Source organism: Macaca fascicularis, chromosome X (genome assembly GCF_037993035.2).
Source record: "Macaca fascicularis isolate 582-1 chromosome X, T2T-MFA8v1.1".
Taxonomy (NCBI): domain Eukaryota; kingdom Metazoa; phylum Chordata; class Mammalia; order Primates; family Cercopithecidae; genus Macaca; species Macaca fascicularis.
In genome coordinates this window covers 13,491,212-13,516,468 of record NC_088395.1, presented here as the reverse complement: position 1 = coordinate 13,516,468, position 25,257 = coordinate 13,491,212, and the positions used below count along the sequence as shown (strand labels likewise).

The 25,257-nt window shown below is 41.2% G+C and overlaps 2 protein-coding genes across 15 annotated transcripts in view; one reads left to right on the top strand and one right to left on the bottom strand.

The window, feature by feature from the left end:
- OFD1 (OFD1 centriole and centriolar satellite protein) overlaps positions 1–3,680 on the bottom strand; it is a 46,202-nt gene extending 42,522 nt beyond the window's left edge. For 12 of the 14 annotated variants that reach the window (XR_012430383.1, XR_010584431.2, XR_012430384.1 and 9 more), the window contains exons 1-3: positions 3,301–3,680; positions 3,032–3,130; positions 1,696–1,896 (exon numbers count right to left, since the gene is read on the bottom strand). Coding sequence is in view for 5 of the 14 variants with exons in the window: in XM_065538583.1 (XP_065394655.1) it covers positions 1,696–1,896; positions 3,032–3,130; positions 3,301–3,312 (312 nt within the window). In the remaining 9 variants the exon portion in view is untranslated. Of the gene's footprint in view, positions 1–1,695; positions 1,897–2,081; positions 2,271–3,031; positions 3,131–3,300 lie in introns of all 14 variants that reach the window. The other 2 variants (XM_065538585.1, XM_074030249.1) reach the window with 1 other exon arrangement.
- Positions 3,681–3,688: 8 nt separating this feature from the next.
- TRAPPC2 (trafficking protein particle complex subunit 2) lies at positions 3,689–23,568 on the top strand. Its single transcript, XM_065538701.1, has 5 exons — positions 3,689–3,906; positions 16,264–16,375; positions 19,555–19,703; positions 20,138–20,219; positions 21,718–23,568. The coding sequence occupies exons 1-5, from the start codon at positions 3,689–3,691 to the stop codon at positions 21,814–21,816; spliced, it is 660 nt and encodes a 219-aa protein (XP_065394773.1). The 3' UTR covers positions 21,817–23,568.
- The last annotated feature ends 1,689 nt before the right edge of the window (positions 23,569–25,257 follow it).

The window sequence follows — 25,257 nt, the reverse complement described above, 5'->3', positions numbered from 1 at the left end:
CTATTAAAATATATTTCTACTACAGTATATACCATTCACTATGTCTGCTCTGAGAACACTGATATTTGTTTTCAATTGGTTTTCCTTTAAAGAAAATATTCTGCATGGGCATTTTACATTAGTAGAAACCGTTAAGTTGTATGAACGAGATTAATTCCTGCTATATAATTATGTAATTGACTATTATACAATAAGCAAAAGTATAAAGTGATTAGAAAGTTAGAGAATGATGTATCAAAAATGAATTCCAGGCCAGGCACGACGGCTCACACTTGTAATCCCGCCTCTTTAGGAGGTTAGGCAGATCACCTGGGGTCAGGATTTGAGCCCAGCCTGGCCAACATGGTGAAACGCCATCTCTACTAAAAATACAAGAGTTAGCCAGGTGTGGTGGCAGGTGCCTGTAATCCCAGCTACTTGGGAAGCTTGAACCCGGGAGGCAGAAGTTTTAGTGAGCCAAGATTGCACCATTGCACTCTAGCCTGGGTGACAGAACAAGACTCCATCTCAAATAAATAAATAAATAAATAAATTCCTAATATCAATAAATAAAATTTGGTTGCTTATGAAGAAATGCAAATTACTTAAGTTTTCACTCAAATACTGTATTTCTTGTGTCATTAAAACTTTGGAATATGAAACTTTTGGATAATTACAGAAAACACAAAGAAAGCAAAAACATATGAACAACAACAAGAGTGAAATTTATTTTATTTTTGACACAGTCTCGCCCTATCACCCAGGCTGGAGTGCAGTGGCATGATCTCGGCTCACTGCAACCTTCGCCGTAAACTATGGTCTTTGGGTGATAATGACATGTCAGGGTAGGCTTATAGATTGTAGCAAATGTACCACCTTGATGCAAGATGTTGACAGTGAGGGAGGCTGTGAGTGTGTAGGGGCAGCAGGCATATGGGAATTCTCTGTACTTCCCACTTAACTTTGCTGTGAACCCAAACCTGCTCTGAAAAAATAAAGTCTATTAAAAAAAAAACAAAACACGCACATATCCACAGGGAAAGTCTGCTGTAACTGCCTTTAAAATAATAAAGTAGTACTAATGTTCAACAGTAATGGTGAAGAAATATAGTTAAAATAATTAGAAAAGTAGTAAAAAATAAAACAAGTCTTTTTAATATTTGAGAACTTTACAGATTTTTTAAATTACATATTTCTCACTTATCTAATTACAAAGAAAAGAAACATCTGAAGAAACTAGTGCAGGAAAAAAGAGCTCATGTTAGAGATCTAGATTTACCACCCTGTATTGCCCCTTAAAAGTTACTTGAGCTTGGGCAAACTGATTCACCTCTCCAGCGTCTGGTTCCTCATCTGTAACACACAAAACATCTGCAGCGTGCCTATCACAGTGCCAAGCTTACAGTAGGCATTCAGCAGATTGGCAGAACCTTATTAGACAAGATAGAGGATAGATCAATTATAGGTCTGGAACATTTAGAGATTCTATATGTCACTATTTTACATGAGACTAAATGAGATGCCAAAAAATTAATTTCAAATTTAGTACCCACTTTTTATATAACAAATATATTATGTGCAGGTACAACGTGAATTCAAAGAGGAACTAGAAATGGACCTAGTCAAGGAGCACTTAGCTATCATGCAGCACTTTACTGTCAGCAGAGGAAGAACCTGTTAATAAAAAATTCAAAAATAGAAAAGGAAAGACTTTACCTTTTCTTTTGCCAAACCACTTTCTGGAAAGAAAACAGAAAGTGAATATTCATAGCCACATCTTTGTAAGTGATCTGCCACTAAAGAGTTAGAGGCGCCTATTAAGAGGGAGCTCCCTTCTACTGAAATGGACCGAGGTTGCAGTTCTCCACTCAATACAGGGTGCATCAACTCATGAATTAGCTGGTTTCGAAGTTGTGTCTAGTGCAAAATAAAAACAAAAATAAAAAAGAAACAAACACAAGGGAAAGAAATTTCAGCAGGATTGTTTCATTAGAGATATACACAGATGTGTCACATTCATTGGAAACCTTCCTTCTATTTCCATAATGGTTCTAGATCCATGGCCAGAAGTTAGGAACCTTTCCCTGCACACTTTGTCTTACCCCGTGAGACAAGCAGTCCAGTGGGTTCTAGAAAAAGCTTTCTTTCCCCAGCTTCCAAATGAAACGGGTGGTTAGCCAGATCCGCTTGCAGACTCGTAACTTCACTTCCCTAGAAGCCCATTTCAGCAGCTTACGATTGGGATATTAAGTATAGGAAAAATTTCTGCCACTTCATCACACCTCTGTGGACTGTTGGAGAATATAACCAAAATATTCAACAACAGGGGACTGCTATATACATTACAAAAATATCCAAAGATAAGCCTGTCGCCACTGAAAATGAAGATTTCAAAAAACTTTCAAGGAAACAGGGAAATGCTCACCATATAATTTAAATTAAAAAAGGATACATATACAGGATATATCTACGTATTTTAAATGTAAAATATGCTTTTGAAATGCATATTGCAATGAAAACACGCTGAGCTAATCCTACTCCTGGCTGTGAATCCAAATATAAAGTATACTAATAGATATTCGCTGCCCAAATTAAATATTCATACATTTCAATATAGTTTAAAGATGAAATTTTTCATTTCCGAAACTATTATTAAGCAGTACACTAGTATTTTCTATATGGTGTCAATGTCCTTCATCCAACTGTTTTACAAATCCACTTACTAGTTTAGGAACCTATAAGCCATATTTATAAAACAAGCCTAATCTTACTGTGTTCATTATATAAACATTTCCTCCTATCTTACTGTCAAATTCAATTAATTATTTGAATATGCTCCTTTAAGACTACTCAAACTCAACATTTTCTCAAACGTTTTCAAGAGACTGTAATGTTTCAGGATAAAGAGTTATTCGGGAATATAAAAATGTAATTGACCATTACAATCTATGTATCATACGATTATTAAAACCTAAACCTTGACTGAATTTTAACTACCTGTTACAGGTTACACTTGTAAAAGTTATGACACAGATACGCCTAAATCCGATACCTTGAGTGTGTCCAGTATACCCCGATCCTTAAACGTCTGGTATAGCTTTTTGCGCAGTTCATCTTGACTCAACACATCAGCCACGGGGAGCATGTTGGACTAGAAGACAAAATGGTTACAGGTTACCTGCGGGGCAGAGGCGTGAACGTCTGAAAACAGACCAGTGGCCTCCGGGGAAGCCATAAGAGGCCTAGCGGGGAAAGGAGTTTTAACGAACACAAACAAGACTTCATTTCCGCCTGTCCCCGAGAAGGGGCAGGTGTGTCTACCTGAGCCATCATCAGGCATACAGCTTCCTCCGAAGCTCGCCTCGCTCGCCCCGCCGCGGCCCGAGTTTAGTGCCCAGCCTGGGCTGTGGGGCCAAGACGAAGGGGAATCCCTGCCCTCAGAGCCCTGCCTCTGTCCCGGGGGTTCGGGAGGAACAAGGGTGCTGAACGTTCTCTGCCTCGCACTCCCAACTAGGTTTTCTAGCAAACACGCGAGCTTCCTTTCTTCACGGTTCTGAGGCATGGGTGAGGACCCAGGCACTACTCAAAGGCGGCTGGAGGGCGGGGGCCCAGAGACTAGGGACTGAAGGCGGCAAGGTATGACCGCTTCACAGCCCATCCCGCAACTTCCGGAAACCTGCTAAGTACAGCCTTCCCTCTCTGAAGAGCTATGGCGCATGCGCTCGGTTGCCCAGCACCGGCCGGAAGCTCCACCTACGTATCGCGAGAGCACATCCCAGGGTATCGCGAGAGCACATCCCAGGGTATCGCGAGAGCACATCCCAGGGTATCGCGAGAACTGCTTAGGCGTTCTGGCTGCGGATGCGGAGCCGGGGTGTCTTCCGCGGAAACTGACGTTGCGTTTCCGTTGTCGGCCTCCGGGTGCAGGTAGGGAATGGAGCGAGTAGGGGGTGGGTGTTTTGAGTCCCTGGAGGACTTCCTAGCCCCTGCGTGACGCGGATGTTGGTCCTGTACCTCCACCCCTCCCCGGGGTGGCCGGGCCGGACCTGCCAGCCCTCCGCCAGCTCATCCGCGCGGCCCTTCCACCTGCAAACGTCCGCTCTCTCGGGGGCTGTGGTTTCGCGGTTCACGGGGTCATTCAGCTAACCCAGGGTTTCTTAACGGCGGCACTGTTGCCTTTTGGAGCCGGAAGATTCTTTATTTTGGGAGGCTGCCCTGTGCATTGTAGGTTTAGCTGTATCCTTGCTCTCTATTTTGTCAGTATCACCTTCTCCCCCAAGTGTGACAACCAAAGATGTCTCCAGATATTGCCAGATGTCCTCTTGGAAGCAAGATCGCTCCGGGTTGAGATCCACAGAGCTAAACGTTTTAGAGTACCAACCATTGTGTGCTGTGAGGTAAAGGTGAGCCAGTCCTCATGATGCTTAAATGTAATTAGAAAGAAAAAGAACCAAACCTCTCAGAAGCAATAATGAAAATGTTACGGCCAGAGAATTGAACAAGAACTAAGATGCATTGTAGACTGGATAAAGAGTTTAAAGGGCAGGTGGTTGAAGATGGAAGTAATCCAGATCATCTCTGTGGAAAAAGAGTGACTTTATCAGGGCCTTGATGGGTAGGATTCGGGTGGTAAGCAAAAAGGAGAACATCACAGGAAGGGGAAAAATGAGCAAAGGAATCATTAAAAGAAAGCAAAAAGCCACGATCTTCTTGGGGGCAGTGAGGAATCTAGCCTGATTCCAGAGTTGTGTGCTGGGAATATAAGCCTTATACGGTATCTAAGTCCTGTGAGGACAAAATTGGATGTCAGCTTTGTGTACAGCATTTAAGATGAGTACAATGAGTTTTGATCTCTGGCTGTGAAAAACTTAAAAGTATTTAAGAGGCAGTAAGAGTGACAGGACTTCATAGGAGGTGGAGAACCTGTAGGTTTTTGTTGGAAACAATTGAAGAGGAGGAGAGGCTTAGTTGGATTTTAAAGGATGGGTAGTAGTTGCAGACAGAATCAAGGAGAACATTCCAGGCATGAAGAGAGAAATAATAGCAGCTCTGAACTGGATACAGTCAAAGTGAATTTGGGAGAAAAAATAAGTAAACGAGTCAACGCTAGCAGAGGTGGAACAACAGGGCTGAGAAAAGACATGTGGAGCAATGTGGGACTCTGTTTTGAGTACTAGTACATGATCCTGTAGCTGAGATGCATCAAGGCTTTTGAGTGGAATGATGAAAATAGTGTTCTGAAAAGATGTTGATATGTTGTAAATGTTAAGTAGAATCGCTTGTCCACTGGTTTAAAAAAAAAATGTTCCTGAAGACCCCCTCACTTCCACCCCCACCTTTGGTCCCACAGTTAAATACATGAATATAATTAGATAAAATGTTCTCGAAAACCTAGCATAACTTCTAAGGGGTGAGAGAATTGCTTATAATACTAATAGGAAAATGTCACATTAGAGACCTGTCAGTAGTATTCCTACTGCCCCTCCTCATGGCAATAGACATATCCCATGCCACACCAGTTTAGTCTCATGACCCCAGGTCTGTGGAACAACTGAAACCACTGCTGTCGGGAGCACAGGGCAGTTTTTCTAGCAGCTCTTCTATGGAGGCTGTAAGGAGGCTTGCTACAAAAATGGATGTCTTTGGAACTGGAGTCCATGAGTTTTATCTTGCATTTGCCTGCAACTTAAAATGAGAAGGGACTTCCAAGTTCATTGAGCATCTTGCCACTCTGGCACTGGTGCTGTGCCAGCCACCCCTTAGTTTCTAGTTTCCCAGTGACTTCAAATGAGCAGTCCTGGGCTTGGCCTATGGAATGGTTTGGAATAAGTCTGTATAGTTCAGAGTCAGCAAATACTTGGCCCTCCTGTAGGCACTGCACTTCCCCAAATTCATAGCAGGCATGGATAATTGATCACAGCATTCTTTCCTGCTGACCACACTTAGGCTCAGAATCTTTCTCAGCACCAGTTCCTGGCAGTCACTACCAGTTGATTAGAATTCGCTCATGAAAGGAAACTCATTTGCCATCCCTAGCCAAGTCGCTTTTTCATTAGATAGCTTACTGTATTTAAAGATAGTACTGTGCTGTACCCCGCTCCCTTTCCACCCCAAAAAGTCTCCCCCGCCCCGTTTAAACATCCTCTTTCCTTCAGTTGCTCTTGTCTGGTTTCCAGAGCATTTCCTAGCCTAGATCCTGCCCTCCCCTCCCCTGTAACACACAGAGTTACGGATCCTTTTACAATATGATTCCCAGAACTGAGTACCTTCCCCAAAGATGATAATATTATTGAAGAGGACATCAGCATTCTCCCCGACCTTGCTCTTAATACCACCTAGAATTGCATTAGCTTTTTTGACAAACCTGTCAGACTTTTGCCTCTTACTGAGCTTGCAGAACTTTTGGGTTGATATAGATGAACTGTTCTTAATCTAGATTTCCCTTGTCCTTTTGTACAGTTAATTTTTAATCCCAAGTACAAGGCTTTCTTTCTTATCCTCTTAACTTCTATCTTGTTAATTTCACCTAGCTCTCCTAGCCATGGAGATCTTTTTAAATCCTAACTTCTGCCTTCTAATAAGTTAGCTGCCCTTGGTGTTATCTTTGAATGTGATAAGTTATCTTCATTCAAGATATTGATTAAAATACTGAGCTAAACTGGGTTAAGGTCGACCTCAAAGCCTTCCTAGAGACCCTGTGCCATAAATTGACATGGAGCACCCAATGAACGTTCTCCGAGTATTGACACTCAAGTCAGCTGTGAGCCATCTCTCATTCAGCAAATAATGAGTGTTTTTTGGGTCCCTGGCACTGTTGTACCTCTAGGGATACCACAGTGAACAAGACAAATGGTGTATCTGCTCTCATGGAGGGCAACATTCTAGCAAGACTCTGTATTTTCACCCAGGCTCCAGGACTCCAGTTTGTTCTTAGGTAGATACCAAAATATTTCATAAAATGACTTTCTGTTTACCTACCGTATCTCCCTTCAGAAACAAAAAAATGTAAGTTTGGCATGACTTGTTCTAGTACAACCAGGAGTATATGAATGAATAATAATCTGTTTTTATCTAGGGATTCACATTAAATGAGTTAATGTATAATAAAAGTGCCTGGCATGGCATCTGACTGAAAATAAGCATTTAATACATGTTTCTGTTGGTGTTCTAGTCGCTCTGAATGGACCCTGTTATAGACTAGGAGATAAGCCTTTTTCCTGTTTCTGAAAATAGGAATAGCATTTAACCTAGCGGATGATATGGCATTTTTCTTGCAATTTCTCAAATGTCATTGATCAGAAGTTACGCAATCACATTTGTTAACCCAAGGTATATAATTTGTCAGGACCTGACAACTTGGATTTATTGAAATAGCTAGATGTTTTCTTTTCTTTTAAATTATACTTTAAGTTCTAGAGTACATGTGCACAACATGCAGGTTTGATACATAGGTATACATGTGCCATGTTGGTTTACTGCACCCATCAACTTGTCATTTACATTAGGTATTTCTCCTAATGCTATCCCTCCCCCAGCCCCCCACCCCTCGAGAGGCCCCGGTGCGTGATGTTCCCTGCCCTGTGTCCAAGTGATCTCATTGTTCAGTTCCCACCTATGAGTGAGAATGTGCAGTGTTTGATTTTCTGTCCTTGCGATAGTTTCCTGAGAATGATGGTTTCCAGCTTCATCAATGTCCCTGCAAAGGACGTGAACTCATCCTTTTTTATGGCTGCATAGTATTCCATGGTGTATATGTGCCACATTTTCTTAATCCAGTCTATCATTGATGGACATTTGGGTTCGTTCCAAGTCTTTGCTATTGTGAATAGTGCCACAATAAACATAGGTGTGCGTGTGTCTTTATAGTAGCATGATTTATAATCCTTTGGATATATACCCAGCAATGGGATTGCTGGGTCAAATGGTATTTCTAGTTCTAGATCCTTGAGGAATCGCCACACTGTCTTCCACAATGATTGAACTAGTTTATAGTCCCACCAACAGTGTAAAAGCGTTCCTATTTCTCCACATCCTCTCCATCTGTTATTTCCTGACTTTTTAATGATTGCCATGCTAACTGGCATGAGATGGTATCTCTTTGTGGTTTTCATTTGCATTTCTCTAATGACCAGTGATGATGAGAATTTTTTCATGTGTCTGTTGGCTGCATAGATGTCTTCTTTAGAGAAGTGTCTGTTCATATCCTTTGCCCACTTTTTGATGGGATTGTTTTTTTCTTGTAAATTTGTTTGAGTTCTTTGTAGATTCTGGATATTAGCCCTTTGTCAGATGGGTAGATTGCAAAAATTTTCTCCCATTCTGTAGGTTGCCTGTTCACTCTGATGGTAGTTTCTTTTGCCATGCAGAAGCTCTTTAGTTTAATTAGATCCCATTTGTCTATTTTGGCTTTTGTTGGCTTTGCTTTTGGTGTTTTAGTCATGAAGTCCTTGTCCATGCCTGTGTCCTGAATGGTATTGCCTAGGTTTTCTTCTAGGGTTTTTATGGTTTTAGGTCTAACATTTAAGTTTTTTTTTTTTTCTTTGAGATGAAGTTTTGCTCTTGTTGCCCAGGCTGGAGTGCAATGGTGCAATCTCGACTCACCACAACCTCCACCTCCTGGATTCAAGCAATTCTCCTGCCTCAGCCTCCCAAGTAGCAGGGATTACAGGCATGTGCCACCATGCCCAGCTAATTTTATATTTTTAGTAGAGACAGGGTTTGTCCATGTTGGTCAGGCTGGTCTCGAACTCCTGACCTCAGGTGATCCACCCACCTCAGCCTCTCAGCCTCCCAAAGTGTTGGGATTACAGGCTTGAGCCACCGCACCTGGCCCTAACATTTAAGTCTTTAATCCATCTTGAATTAATTTTTGTATAAGGTATAAGGAAGGGATCCAGTTTCAGCTTTCTACATATGGCTAGCCAGTTTTCCCAGCACCATTTGTTAAATAGGGAATCCTTTCCCCATTTCTTGTTTTTGTCAGATTTGTCAAAGATCAGATGGTGTTTCGGTACCAGTACCATGCTGTTTTGGTTACTGTAGCCTTGTATGGTTTGAAGTTAGGTAGTGTGATGCCTCCAGCTTTGTTCTTTTTGCTTAGGATTGTCTTGGCAATGTTACTGGGCTCTTCTTTGGTTCCATATGAACTTTAGTTTTTTTCCAATTCTGTGAAGAAAATCATTGGTAGCTTGATGGGGATGGCAGTGAATCTATAAATTACCCTTGGGCAGTATGGCCATTTTCATGATATTGATTCTTCCTATCCATGAGCATGGAATGTTCTTCCATTTGTTTGTGTCCTCTTTTATTTCATTGAGCAGTGGTTTGTAGTTCTCCTTGAAGAGGTCCTTCACATCCCTTGTAAGTTGGATTCCTAGGTATTTTATTCTCTCTGTAGCAATTGTGAATGGGAATGTTCACTCATGCTTTGACTCTCTGTCTGTTATTGGTGTATAGGAATGCTTGTGATTTTTGCATATTGATTTTGTATCCTGAGACTTTGCTGAAGCTGCTTATCAGCTTAAGGAGATTTTGGACTGAGATGATGGAGTTTTCTAAATATACAATCATGTCATCTTCAAACAGGGACAATTTGACTTCCTCTTTTCCTAAATGAATACCCTTTATTTCTTTCTTTTGCCTGATTGCCCTGGCCAGAACTTCCAACACTATGTTGAATAGGAGTGGTGAGAGAGGGCATCCTTGTCTTGTGCCGGTTTTCAAAGGGAATGCTTCTAGTTTTTGCCCATTCAGTATGATATTGGCTATGGGTTTGTCATAAATACCTTTTATTATTTTGAGATATGTTCCATCAATTCCTAGTTTATTGAGGGTTTTTAGCATGAAGGGCTGTTGAATTTTGTTGAAGGCCTTTTCTGCATCTATTGAGATAATCATGTGGTTTTTGTCGTTGGTTCTGTTTATGTGATGGATTATGTTTATTGATTTGCATATGTTGAACCAACCTTGCATCCCAGGGATGAAGCCGACCTGATCATGGTGGATAAGCTTTTTGCTGTGCTGCTGGATTTGGTTTGCCAGTATTTTATTGAGGATTTTTGCATCGATGTTCATCGGGGATACTGGTCTAAAATTCTCTTTTTTTGTTGTGTCTCTGTCAGGCTTTGGTATCAGGATGATGTTGGCCTCATAAAATGAGTTAGGGAAGATTCCCTCTTTTTCTGTTGATTGGAATAGTTTCAGAAGGAATGGTACCAGCTCCTTTTTGTACCTCTGGTAGAATTTGGCTGTGAATCTGTCTGGTCCTGGACGTTTTTTGGTTGGTAGGCTATTAATTATTGCCTCGATTTCAGAGCCTGTTATTGGTCTATTCAGGGATTCAGCTTCTTCCTGATTTAGTCTTGGGTGGGTGTATGTGTCCAGGAATTTATCCATTTCTTCTAGATTTTCTAGTTTATTTGCGTAGAGGTGTTTATAGTATTCTCTGATGGTAGTTTGTATTTCTGTGGGATTGGTGGTGATATCCCCTTTATCATTTTTTATTGCATCTATCTGATTTTTCTCTATTTTCTTCTTTATTAGTCTTGCCTAGTGGTCTATCAATTTTGTTGATCGTTTCAAAAAGCCAGCTCCTGGATTCATTGATTTTTTTTAAAGGGTTCTTTGTGTCTTTATCTCTTTCAGTTCTGCTCTGATCTTAGTTATTTCTTGTCTTCTGCCAGCTTTTGAATTTGTTTGCTCTTGCTTCTCTAATTCTTTTAATTGTGATGTTAGGGTGTCGATTTTAGATCTTTCCCACTTTCTGTTGTGGGCATTTAGTGCTATAAATTTCCCTCTACACACTGCTTTAAATGTATCCCAGAGATTCTGGTACATTGTGTCTTTGTTTTCATTGGTTTCAAAGAACAACTTTATTTGTGCCTTCATTTTGTTATTTACCCAGTAGTCATTCAGGAGCAAGTTGTTCAATTTCCATGTAGTTGTGCAGTTTTGAGTGAGGTTTTTAATCCCGAGTTCTAATTTGATTGCACTGTGGTCTGAGAGACACTTAGTTGTGATTTGTGTTCTTTTACATTTGCTGAGCAGTGTGTTACTTCCAATTATGTGACCAATTTTAGAATATGTGATATGTGGTGCTGAGAAGAATGTATATTCTGTTGATTTGGGGTGGAGAGTTCTATAGATGTCTATTAGGTCTGCTTGGTGCAGAGCTGAGTTCAAGTCCTGGATATCCTTGTTAACCTTCTGTCTTGTTGATCTGTCTGATATTGACAATGGTGTGTTAAAAGTCTCCCCTTATTATTGTGTGGGAGTCTAAGTCTCTTTGTACGTCTCTAAGGACTTGCTTTATGAATCTGGGTGCTTCTGTATTGGGTGCATATATATTTAGGATAGTTAGCTCTTCTTGTTGAATTGATCCCTTTACCATTATGTAATGGCCTTCTTTGTCTCTTTTGATCTTTGTTTTGGTTTAAAACAGAGACTATTTTATCAGAGACTAGGATTGCAACCCCTGCTTTTTTGTGCTTTCCATTTGCTTGGTAGATCTTCCTCCATCCCTTTATTTTGAGCCTGTATGTGTCTGCACATCAGATGGGTTTCCTGAATACAGCACACTGATGGGTCTTGATTCTTTATCCAATTTAGCAGTCTGTGTCTTTTAATTGGGGTATTTAGCCCATTTACATTTAAGGTTAATATTTTTATGTGTGAATTTGATCCTGTCATCATGATGTTCGCTGGTTATTTTGCCTGTTAATTGATGCAGTTTCTTCATAGCATTGATGGTCTTCACAATTTGGCCTGTTTTTGCAGTGGCTGGTACCGGTTGTTTCTTTCCATGTTTAGTGCTTCCTTCAGGAGCTCTTGTAAGGCAGGCCTGGTGGTGATAAAATCTCTCAGCATTTCCTTGTCTGTAAAGGATTTTATTTCTCCTTCACTTATGAAGCTTAGTTTGGCTGGATATGAAATTCTGGGTTGAAAATTCTTTTCTTTAAGAATGTTGAATATTGGCCCCCACTCTCTTCTGGCTTGTAGTGTTTCTGCTGAGAGATCTGCTGTTAGTCTGATGAGTTTCCCTTGTTGGGTAACTCGACCTTTCTCTCTAGCTGCCCTTAACATTTTTTCCTTCATTTCAACCTTGGTGAATCTGACAATTATGTGTCTTGGGGTTGCTCTTCTCTTTGTGGTGTTCTCTGTATTTCCTGAATTTGAATGTTGGCCTGCCTTGCTAGGTTGGGGAAGTTCTCCTGGATAATATCCTGAAGAGTGTTTTCCAACTTGGTTCCATTCTCCCCATCACTTTCAGGTACACCAATCAAACGTAGATATGGTCTTTTCACATAGTCCCATATTTCTTGGAGGCTTTGTTTCTTTTTACTCTTTTTTCTCTAACCTTGTTTTCTCGCTTTATTTTGTTAATTTTATCTTCAATCGCTGATACCCTTTCTTCCACTTGATCAAATCGGCTATTGAAGCTTGTGCATGCGTCATGAAGTTCTTGTGCCATGGTTTTCAGCCCCATCAGGTCATTTAAGGTCTTCTCTACACTGTTTATTCTAGTTAGCCATTCATCTAACCTTTTTTCAAGGTTTTTATCTTCCTTGCGATGGGTTCAAACATGCTTCTTTTGCTCGGAGAAGTTTGTTATTACTGACCTTCTGAAGCCTAATTCTGTCAACTCATCAAAGTCATTCTCCATCCAGCTTTGTTCCGTTGCTGGCAAGGAGCTGCGATCCTTTGGAGAAGAGGTGCTGTGACTTTTAGAATTTTCAGCTTTTCTGTTCTGGTTTCTCCCCATCTTTGTGGTTTTATCTACCTTTGGTCTTTGATGTTGGTGACCTACAGATGTGGCTTTGGTGTAGATGTCCTTTTTGTTGATGTTGATGCTATTCCTTTCTGTTTGTTAGTTTTCCTTCTAACAGATCCCTCAGCTGCAGGTCTGCTGGAGTTTGCTGGAGGTCCACTCCAGACTCTGTTTGCCTGGGTATCACCAGTGGAGGCTGCAGAACAGCAAATATTGCTGCCTAATCCTTCCTTTGGAAGCTTTGTCCCAGAGGGGCATATGATTGTGCCACTAGTTTGGAATCATTGATGTAGACCCATGCTGTCTAGTACTGTAGCCACTAGCCACTTTTGTTTAATTAAAATTCAGTTCTACAATCTCACTAGCCACATTTCTTTCTTTCTTTCTTTCTTTCTTTTTTTTTTTTTTTTTTTTTGAGATGGAGTCTCACTCTGTCACCAGGCTGAAGTGTGCAGTGGCACGATCTTGGCTCACTGCAAGCTCTGCCTCCTGGGTTCATGCCATTCTTCTGCCTCAGCCTCCCAAGTAGCTGGGACTACAGGCACCCACCACCACCACACCCGGCTAATTTTTTGTATTTTTAATATGGACGGGGTTTCACTGTGTTAGCCAGGATGGTCTCAATCTCCTAACCTCATGATCCTCCCGCCTCGGCCTCCCAAAGTGCTGGGATTACAGGCATGAGCCACCATGCCCGGCCCACACTAGCCACATTTCTAATGCACACTAGCTCCCATATTGGACAGCACAGGTGTAGAACATTTCCGTCCTCGCACAAAGTTCCATAGATTGGACAGCACAGAATCCTAGTGTATGTCTTACCTTTGCTGGATACCCTCAAGTATTTGCTAAGTGATTGCAGCTGTTCCCCTCCCGAGATAATGGGGTCTTTTTCTCCCAGGGTGAATTCAGTTCTTCCACTTCACCTGTCAGTTTTTTCTTGGCGGAACTGAATGAAAAGCTACAGCCCTTCTTGCTTTTTTAGCTGTTTACAAAATCAAATAATTGGCAGCTGAAATCAAGTACGGAATATATATAAAGAAAGCTCTGTCTCATCTTCTGTGCAGCTGGGTAGTTGGTAACAGCATCCTCATGCAGTCGGTCTTTGAGTTCCCTTTCTGTCTGCTGACTTAGTGCCATGCTGCTTGCCCATTTGTGGCTTTCCATATAGAGGTGAGTGTGGGGATGCATGTTATCTCGCTTATACATATATGTACATATATTTCCTTATGTTTTGTTTTGTTTTGTTTTGTTTTTGCTGCTGCTTAAATGTGCTGAAGAAAGTAAGAAGCCCTTCCCTTGGCAGACTCCAGCTCTGAAATCTAGTCCAGGAAGAATTCATGATATCATTGTTTACTTTGTTCAAATTTCAACTCCCTCCTTCTTCCCTTCACTTTGGAGAATTATTGCCAGTTCTTCTAGTTTTGCATAGCTTTTTTATCATTCCAGCTTGTCTTTATTATCCACTTTTTCTGTTTGGACCTTTTTCTCATCTTACCCCTAAAACAGGGGTAAACATTTTCTTTAAAGGGCCAGATAGTAAATATTGTTGGCTTTGTGGGGCGGCTGGTCTGTGTCACAGGTGCTTAACTCTGCCATTGAAGTGTGAGAGCAACCTTAGATGGTCGCAAAAGGATGGGCAAGGCTAGATTTGGCCTGCAGTCTATAGTCCCCCACCCCTCCACCCCTGCCCCAAATAGCATTTTAAATCCTACTTCATCACGCCAAGAGTCTCTGATCTGCCTTTTCTTCCCCAGTTATGACCTTCCAATTCTAGAGTTAAAAGTGCCAGCTGTGCCTTGATTTCCTTTATAAAATGTGTCATTCATTAGCAAGTACATATCAGATTTCTTCTGATTTCATTGTGTGTTCTGTGTGAATCAGCAGAAGGCCCAATGAGGCTTGATAAGTCTTGGCTTCTAACACACCTCAGATGTATGTTCCAGGAGACTGACTGTAACTTCCGGTTTACTTGATTTCCACTCCATGTTGAGAAGTTACTAGTCACCACATCCCAGTGTGCATACAGTCTTCCATGTTATTCTAGATAACATTAATTGAGCAGGTACTGTGAGTCAGACACTGTGCCAGGTGCTTTACATGCATTAGATTGTGTGATCCTCATAAGTGCACCATAAGGTGCTACAGTGTTATCACTATTTTACAGATGAGAAAACTGACATTAGGAAATTAAGGACTGCCTGTGGTCCCATTGCCAGTAAGTAGTAGAGCTAGACCTGAACCTAACTTTGTTTGATTCCAAAGTCCTTGTATTAAAAATATACACCATGGGGTTACCTTGGGGTAAATCCATCCATGCCCCCACCCATCCATCATTCATCTAGATTTCAATTATCTGTGCTAAAAGCCATGGAATCACTTATGTTTTTTTCCCCAGTTTCTCGTAGTTTTATTTCTTTTGCCAATCTGTTGAACTTTTTTGTTTTTGTTTTTTTGTTTTTTTGGTTTTTTTTTGAGACAGGGTCTCATTTTGTCACTTAGGCTGGAGTGCAGTGGTGCGATCTCGGTTCACTGCAGCCTTGACCTCCCTGGGTTCAGGTGATCCTCCTGCGTCAGCCTCCTGAGTAGCTGGAACTACAGGCACATACCACCATGCCTGGCTAATTTTTGTATTTCATGTAGAGATGGGGTTTCACCATGTTGCCCAGGCTGGTCTTAAACTCCTGGGCTGAAGCAATCTGCCCACCTCAGCCCTCCAAAGTGCTGGGATTACAGGTGTGAGCCACTGCACCCTGCCCAATGTGTTAAACTTAGTTCCAAGATCTCTCAGTGCCTCAGAATGTCTTCCTTTATGGATTATTTCTTCCATCTTTTCTAGAATACAAAACTCTTCCTTTCTTATAAATTGGTGTATAAAGAGGCATATCATAGACCCTTAGATTTGCAAAGACTTAGATTTATAGCATGCATACTTCAAGTAGAAAGAAGACAAATACAGCACACGCAGTCTGTGGATCAGTGCTACAGTGTCTCTCCTTTCTAGGTAAGTGACATGAGGTAGAGTTGGTTTTAGTTTCCCCCGACGGATGCTTCCTGGAAATTTCTAAGGCAAGCTAATGACTTCATTGGTCTTCCCACTACTCTGTATTGTCCTTGACTTACCACCACCTTCTGCTAATCCTTCTAGGTGTTCGTGCTGCTAACTGGTCCAGTCCAAGTGAAGCCTGGCTTACTCGACCAGACACTCAGGGCCCCTTGAGCTAAATGAGCCATACTTTCAGATCATGAGACTGTTGTCTTAGTGATTTCATGTTAGAGGTCTTCCAGTTTCCTTATGAAAATACATTAGATTCTACAGGACATATCACAGATATATAATTTGTTTATTCCGGAAGCTACATATCTTCACTAGTATACTGGAAACTGTGCCAAGCTTAGTAGCATCTTCCTCTACAATGTCAGGTTTAAGTTAAAAAAGGAATTCTACACTTCCCATTAGTCATTTTTTAATTTGAAGATTGACTACTAAAAATATGTACCATTTTTCACTTAATTAGGAGCCATATATTGAAGACCATGTCTGGGAGCTTCTACTTTGTAATTGTTGGCCACCATGATAATCCAGTTTTTGAAATGGAGTTTTTGCCAGCTGGGAAGGCAGAATCCAAAGTACGTAAGAATTTTTATGCTATTGTAATGATATGGTATAATATTATTTTAGAACTGTAAGATCTGGACAGATAAGGTAACTGAAATCCACCACAATTAAATGAGGCTTGCTGTAGAGTCCCACAGACTGATAGAAGCCAGCCAGGGAATGTCCTTGGAGTTGTTTATTCATCCTTTAATTCAGCACAGACTAGCATGACGCTCTGGCATTCCCATGATACTCAGTTCACTATGTCACCCACCATGAATTGCTGCTGCTTAAGCACATAAAAACATAGTTCACCTGTAGCAGATTGCTGCCTTGAAATGCCATGAAAGTCCAGGCTATTTTCATGAATCACGTTTTTCATCAGGACCTACTGAGTTAGAAAAGCCCCTTACTTCCCTGTCTTCCTGCTGCCAGTGGGCCTGCAGCACCTCACTTCAGGGGCATTCTGCAGCACTTCCTGGCTAGGTTGAGCCTGCATGCTCCCCTCCCCAGTGACACCTTGGCTGTACACAAGAAGCTCAAAAGCAGCACCAGAGGTGATAATATCTGACTTTCTTGTCAAGAATGGTTCCAAAAACCAAGCTTGGCTTGAGAACATATTGCCGTTCAGACCTGTAGATTTTTTTTTTTTTTTTTTGGAGACAAGGAAAATGGACCATATATTTTAAGAAAGATTACCATCCCAAATGCTTAAAATAAAACCATTTGGATCTTATTTATTTATTTATTTATTTTTGAGACAGAGCCTTGCTCTGTCACCCAGACTGAAGTGCAGTGACACGATCTCAGCTCACTGCAACCTCCGCCTCCTGGGTTCAAGCAATTCTCCTGTATCAGCCTCCCAAGTAGCTGGGATTACAGGTGTGCACCACCATGCCAGGCTAATTTTTGTATTTTTAGTAGAGATACGGTTTCGCCATGTTGCCCAGGCTGGTCTTGAACTCCTGACCTCAGGTGGTCTGCCTGCCCTCGGCCTCCCAAAGTGCCGGGATTGCAGATGTGAGCCACCACACCTGGCCCAGACCTGTAGAGTTTTGACATGAGAAGAGCCCAGTTCTTTCCAATTTCTGTTTCTAATAAATTGCTGACAAGTTTGCTATGTTTCTCCCAACCTCCAAAAATTGGCTTTAATGTCCTTTAAGGAACTGATGTTTTGAGTTAATTGTAATGCATAATATATGATATTTTTCAACTATTTGGGCCTTGCCACCAAAATAAGATAGGCATTTGTTTAAGGGATTCTCTACGAGGTGGTGTTGTGACATTATTTTCTCATATTATGAGAACACTACTCATTAAAACTTGTTTTGAGGTATCTCTGTACCAGTATTGCTCTGTGGGATGCAGCTACTTGTATGTAATTTCTGTGCACTCCACTGGCCTTGTGTTGGACAAAGCACACATAAAAATACTCTGTTGCATAACTTGATTTTAGTTCTTTCTCCTGCTACCACTCACTTTCTTAAAGCGTTTTCAGTTTGCTCCTAATTCTTCAGGATTGATCATCATTGTAAAAGAAAACACTGCTGTGAGCCAGACATAAAAACAGCCATTTCTCTAAGGATTCACTTAGCTTTGTCATGGCAACATGAGTGAAGTAAAACATGCTTTAACTACGCATGGGATTCCAGGGCAACAGGCCGCCCTCCTCCAGCCCAGGCATGAGAACAGCCTCCTTGGCAAGGAAGCCGTCTTGGTTTCCTGTGGCTGTTGTAACAAAGTACAAAAAACTGAGTGGCTTGGGACAGCAGAAATTTATTGTCTCAGTTCTGAGGGTCACCATGTGAAATCAAGGTGTCAGTGGGGCCATGCTTCCTATGAAGGCACTAAGACAAGGGTCTGTCCAGGCCCCTCTCCCAGCTTCTGGGAGTTCCTTGGCTTGTGGCAGCTTAACTCCAGCCCTCATGTGGCATTTTTTCTCCCTGTGTGCATCTCTAAATGTTCCCTTTTTCTGAATACACCAGTCCATTGGATTAGGGGCCCACCCTACTCCAATGTGACCTCATCTTAGCTAACCACATCTGCAGCAACCCTCTTTCCAAATAAGGCCACATTCTGAGGTACTGTTGCTTAGGACTTCAACAAAGGAATTTTGGAGAGGAAACACTTCAACCCATAACAGAGGTATTCTTTGGAAAATGGTTTGTTTGGGTTTTTTTGAGACGGAGTTTTGCTCTTGTCCCCTAGGCTGGAGCGCAATGGCGTGCTCTTGGCTCACTGCAGCCTCCACCTCCCGGGTTGCTTCAGCCTCCCGAGTAGCTGGGATTACAGGCATGCACCACCACAATTTTTGTATTAGTAGAGACGGGATTTCACCATACTGGCCAGGCTGGTCTTGAACTCCTGACCTCAGGTGATCCACCTGCCTTGGCCTCCGAAAGTACTAGGATTACAAGCATAAGCCACCGTACCTGGCCAAAAAATGTATTTTCAAAGAATTACATCAGGGTAAGACTGCATTCCAAGTTGTGAATTCCCTCTTCACATTATGGTCAGACAGTCCCACCTTCTGTTCACTTAAGCCATTTCAGCCCAGGAAAAGGACACTCCCAGCTCTGACAGGACTATGTCCTGCTGTTGACACAGGCGACTGCTCACAGCTGGGGCTGAGCATCACCTCCCACTACTTCCAGGTCCCGCTGCCATGTAAGCTCCATGCACTGGAAAGAGGCCTCTGGCAGGCCGTTATAAGCGCCATTTCAACTGTCTCTACTGCTTACCTGGTGCCATTGTGCAGGAATCTGGGCCCTCTCCGTTTCCTCCCAGACCTTGAGCCTGGTGTGAATGGCACCTCTTCTCCACAGGATCTTGTTTTTTGTTTTTTTTTTTAAACATAGTATTCTTTTTTTTACATGTTTAAATGGTTACAGAATTTGGTAACTTCCTTCTTGAAGCATGAAAAAAACTTTCTATGAAAAAGATTTTGAATAAATGATTTTGTATAAATCATCTGTATACACATTTCATTTATTAATTGGCTGTTTCTGTTCTTTGAGATTTAGATATCAAATTTAAAAATAGAATATAATGTGAAAACAGATCTTTTGTAAGTCTCATGACAGTAACAAAGTATAAAAGCAAACTTTTTTTCCCCACAAGAAAACCATCTATAGCATTTACAGAATGAAATGTCAGCATTCTTGATGTCATATGGAAATGTTAATCTGTGGTTGCTCACACTGTCATCTAGGATGACCATCGTCATCTGAACCAGTTCATAGCTCATGCTGCTCTCGACCTCGTAGATGAGAACATGTGGCTGTCAAACAACATGTACTTGAAAACTGTGGACAAGTTCAACGAGTGGTTTGTGTCAGCATTTGTCACTGCGGGGCATATCCTTACCTTCTTAGTAAAGATAACTAAAGTTTGGGTTCACAAACCAGAAGAACATGGAACATAGATGCCAGGCTCTGAGTCTGTAGACATCACAGTCAGGTGAAAATGTAAGTTTCCATTTATGGGGCTACTTTTCTTTTTTTAGGGGGGAAAAACATTGTAATAGCTAATTTTAAAACTAAGTCTCATACACAAAAAAAAAGTTTATCTGGACCCTATCAAGGTTATTTTACTTTATTTTATAGTTATTTTCTAACTTTGAAAGCTTATGTTCTCTTTATGATAAAACTAAGCTAATTTTAAACCCAGTTTATATATTCAACTTTTCCATCACAAATACACTGCATGTGACTAATTTGAAGAATATTGTATCAACGAACTGGTTTTTTGTTTTTCGTTTCTAAGAAAGATTGTGCCTTAATTATTTCACATATGAGGTTTATTATGCTTCATGACATAAGACAAGAAGATGGAATAAAGAACTTCTTTACTGATGTTTATGATTTATATATAAAGGTATGGTATGTTCTATAATTTTTAAAATCTGATGAGAAAGGATTCGACCTTTGTCAGGAAAGTGGCCTATCGAAGTAACTCCCTTAGACTGCAGTGTACCTTTCAGACTAGCTTTCCCCCATCAGAACTATCTCTGGCAACTCTCTCTGCAGGTAAGTCTTCACAGGCAGGTGAATATGTATTTAGGAACACAACTCATGGTAGTTATCTTTAGATGACTGTGAAGGTAAATTGGTTTCATTCTTCACCTCTTGGTGCTCATAGCTGATTTTATTAGGGATCCCTAAAGACAGCAAGGAAGCAGCCTATATAAGGGAAAATTACTTCATAATTTAAAATGTTTCCATCTACTTTACAAATAAGTTACAGTGCAATTAATACAGATCATAAACTGGCAGGAAGTGATTTTTATATGATCAAATAGCCACTCAAGAAGAATGGTGCCACTTGCATTTCTTGATTTTGAAAAATAAAATAATAATACAGCGTCATGGTTACACTGCAGTGGTAACAGTGTGTTGTTTTGTTTTGTTTTGGAGACAGTCTTGCTTTGTCACCCAGGCTGGAATGCAGTGGCATGATCTCAGCTCACTGCAACCTCTGCCTCCCTGGTTCAAGCGATTCTCCTGCCTCAGCCTCCCAAGTAGCTGAGACTACAGGTGTGCGCCACCACACCCAGCTAATTTTTCTGTTTTTAGTAGAGACGAGGTTTTGCCATGTTGGCCAGGCTGGTCTCGAACTCCTGACCTCAAGTGATCCACCCGCCTTGGCCTCCCAAAGTGCTGGGATTACAAGCGTGAGCCACCATCCCTGGCCCGTATGTTTTTAATAATTTCAATAAGTTCTGTATTTGGACAGAATTTCTTGCATATCAGCACAGTAATACAATTTAACAGTATTCCTAGTCAGAGGTAGTAATATTTAGCCCTCTTATAAAGATGAACAATGTCAAGTGATTAAGGTATAAAAATCAGCAATGCCTTTCCTATTAGTGATTCCATTTAATGATTTTCTCTCGTGTTATGATACACTAATTACTTTGAGAAGCTGATCATTTAGCAGTCTTGTGTTAAAGGAGAGTATTAAAAATCTGATTGTTAAAAGATTACCATATAAGAGTAGCTTTTTCTGAACTCTGAGCACATGGCAGACTTTGTTTTATGTAGCCAAAGGGCCATAAGATTAATCCATTTATTTATAATGAATATGAGTATTTCACACACAGGGTAAATCCTGAAAGTTAACTGACATAGGCAACATTTATCATACTGCCATTAGTTTTACCCCAGATACTTCTCAAAACCAAAACACCAAAATAAAAATTTCCTTAAGAGGATGTTAGTATTTAACAATGCAGCATTTTCAGTAAAACTTAAAAATGTGGTCTTTAGACTTTTGAATGTCTTTGGTTTTTAATTTAAAACTTTAAAATGATTTCCTTTCAGAGACTTATGATTTGTCAGCTTTTTTGCTTCACTAATACTTTCTTCTTTCCTAGTTTTCAATGAATCCATTTTATGAACCCAATTCTCCTATTCGATCAAGTGCATTTGACAGAAAAGTTCAGTTTCTTGGGAAGAAACACCTTTTAAGCTGAATGCAGAAAATTCCAAAATAAATGATGTCACCACAATGGTGTATACTCAGGAATGTGTACATTGTAAGTTACTTGATTAAATAGCCTGGAAAACTTGTGTATTCTCAGCTTATCTAAACCTAATGAAATTCCTTTTATATTTAAAAATAGTACATTCTGTCTCATGTCACAATATCAATAGATCAATTGGTATTTCCTTGTGAACAGTGTTATTTATGAAGAGCTCATTATCAATAATCATGATTTTTTTTTTTTTTTTTTTTTTGAGACAGAGTCTTGCTCTGCTTGGCTCACTGCAACCTCCGCCTCCCAGGTTCAGGCGATTCTCCTGCCTCAGCCTCTGACTAGCTGGGACTACAGGTGCGTGCCACCACACCCAGCTAATTTTTGTATTTTTAGTAGACATGGGGTTTCACCATATTGGTCAGGCTGGTCCTGAACTCCTGACCTCGTGATCCACCCATCTCGGCAAGTGCTGGGATTACAGGCGTGAGCTACCACGCCTGGCCATGAAATAAGCTTTTTGTTTTTTTTGTTTTTGTTTGTTTGTTTGTTTTTATGAGATGGAGTCTCGCTCTTGTCGTGCAGGCTGGAGTGCAGTGGCACAATCTTGGCTCACTGCAACCTCCACCTCCCGGGTTCAACCAATTCTCCTTCTTCAGCCTCCCAAATAGCTGGGATTACAGGCGTGCACCACCACGCCTGGCTAATTTTTGTGTTTTTAGTAGAGACGGGGTTTCGCCATTTTGGCCAGGCTGGTTTCGAACTCCTGACCTCAGTTGATCCACCCGCCTCGGCCTCCCAAAGTGCTAGGATTACAGACATGAGCCACCGTGCCCGGCCAGGAATAAGCTTTTGACTTGCCCGATTCAGATAGGTTGATCTTTTGTGTTTTTTTTGAGATGGAGTTTCGCTCTGTCGTCCAGGTTGGAGTGCAGTGGCAGTTGTTTCACTGTAACCTCTGCCTCCTGACTTCAAGCAATTCTCCTGCCTCAGCCTCCCAAAGTGCTGGGATTACAGGTGTGAGCCACCGTGCCTGGCCCAGATAGGTTGATCTTAATGTAACAACCCAAAAATAAATGTCATAGTCAAGATTTGGTAGATAAATTTAAAATTAAAATATTCTGCAGTTGAGAGTGAAATGTGATAGCACATACATTGATGTTATGCATTTAAAGATGTTATAAAAATGTATAGGCAGTATACACAGCACTACTCAAGAAGCCAAAGAAACACTTGTGCAGTGCTAAGTGTCACATGTCTGCTTCTGCCAGAGGCTAGGAATAGTGATCCTGCTATAATGTGAGAACCCGAATCATGTTTATAAAATAGGAGGCTGGGAGCAGTTGCAGGCCACAGTGAAGTGTGTTGCTTCTGTCACTTTATATTCTTATATTTCCTTTCCCTCAGACAGTAAACTGTTGATACTCGTAAAAAGTTGTAATGCAATTTTTAGTACTGTTGTCAAAGAAAAGTTTGGAATCCATTAACATTTGTACTCAGCCTTTTAGGTTATACACCAGAGGGGGCTGGGAATTTTCTCTTTGTTCCTATAAGTAGATCTTACTGTAAAATAGTAAATGTCCATTGGAAAGCAAGTAATACAACCTGTGCTAATTCGGAGCACTTGAACAATTTTGTTCCATTCTGAGTAACTTTTGAGCAAGTAATTCTAAGCTTTGTCTTGTATCCTTGTGTGAAATGGCATCATTTTTACCCTATTTGATTTCTTAAATAAAGATGTTTTTTCAAGATTGTGGTAGTTTAATATCCATTTTTAAAGTGCTGCTTTCGTCCTCTCTCCCCTATTGATAGCGTGCAAACTAATATGATGTCTTCACCTGTTACAGAGCTCAGATCGACTCAAACTAGATGCCAGAGCTTTGGGAGCAGAAAAATTTACATACTCATCTAGAAATCTAGAAGTAATTTCAGCAAATGAGTATTTTTTTCTATATAGTTGGCCCCACCCTCAATGAGCATATCATCCAGAGGGCTGTGATGCAGGCCAACCAAGAGCAGCAGGGTGATTGAGAGCGGGAAGACTTGGCTCAGCTGCCCAACAGTGGTACCCTTTTCTCCAGGCTGGTGAAGGTGAGGTAAGAACTAGTAACACACTTGTGAGTATATTACTAAAGTTAAATGCCAAATTTCATGTGTGAGTGAGTCTTTAAAGGAGCTGGAAGGGAAGTGGAGCATTGAGTGGGACCTCCAAGGTAGGCTGCACAGGAAAGCATTGCAGGCATGAAGGTGTGAAGAGCACTTGGGCACGTGGGTAGAATTGACAGCTGATAGATAGATGCTGATCATGAGGAAAGCTAAGCTGGCAAAGCTTGAATCTGGTAAGTGATGTCCCTTGAAGGTTCTGGAACACAAGAGCAATGGGATGAAGTCCATCTTAAAATCAGGCTCTCCTGAGCCCATGTATGTTAGCACAAAGTTGGTTATCTGCTTAAGTGCTCCAAAAGTGATCTAGATAAAATGTATACCGAGTTTTGTCCTCTTGCTATAACCGGAAACTTCCTAGGATGCTTCCTCTGGCATGGACATAGATCGTCTCAATCTCTGCTTTGCCCATGCTGTTACCCATGCTCTTTAATTTTTCAGTCACTTCAACACTTCCTGGTTGACAGTCCAGAGTTTCAGAAACCACTGACTCTCCAGACACCACCTTTCACTGGGTACCACACTGGCGTGTTTTTCTACTTAACACTTTACTACTCTACAAGACACGGATAATGTGTGAGAACTTACATGGTGGTGTCATAATATTAAAACGAAAAGTTTGTACAGAAATATAAAAAGGTTTTCTTCCAAGACAAGTAATAGTAGGAATGTTTTAACTTCAACTAGGAAACTTTCCCCAAGGGTGAAAAATAACAAAAACATTTAGTCCATTAATGAATTGTAATTTTGTATCTTCCAATCAGCACATTGTAATTGTTAACATCAGTTATCAAATGCACGTTTGTCTGTTCTCCAAGTTCAGTAGTTTGCTTTTTTTTTTTTTTTTTGAGCTGGAGTGTCACTGTCACCAGGCCAGAGTGCAGTGGTGCAATCTCGGCTCAATGCAACTTCCGCCTTCCGGGTTCAAGCGATTCTCCTGCCTCAGCCTTCCGAGTAGCTGGGATTACAGGCACGATGCCCAACTAATTTTTGTATTTTTAGTAGAGAGAGGGTTTCACCATGTTGTCCAGGATGGTGTCGACCTCTTGACCTCATGATCCGCCTGCCTCAGCCTCCCAAAGTGTTGGGATTACAGGCGTGAGCCACCATGCCCGGCCTTGCCTTTTTTCTTAAAACTGAACTGTATTTCTGGCGGGGGGCACTGGTTCACTCCCTACATGACAGCCAGCTCCCCTCACCCAGCATGTCCTTTGATAACCCCATCACTCCCCAGTCCAGGGTCTCATCCACACTCAGTCTAGGCTTTGGTTAGCC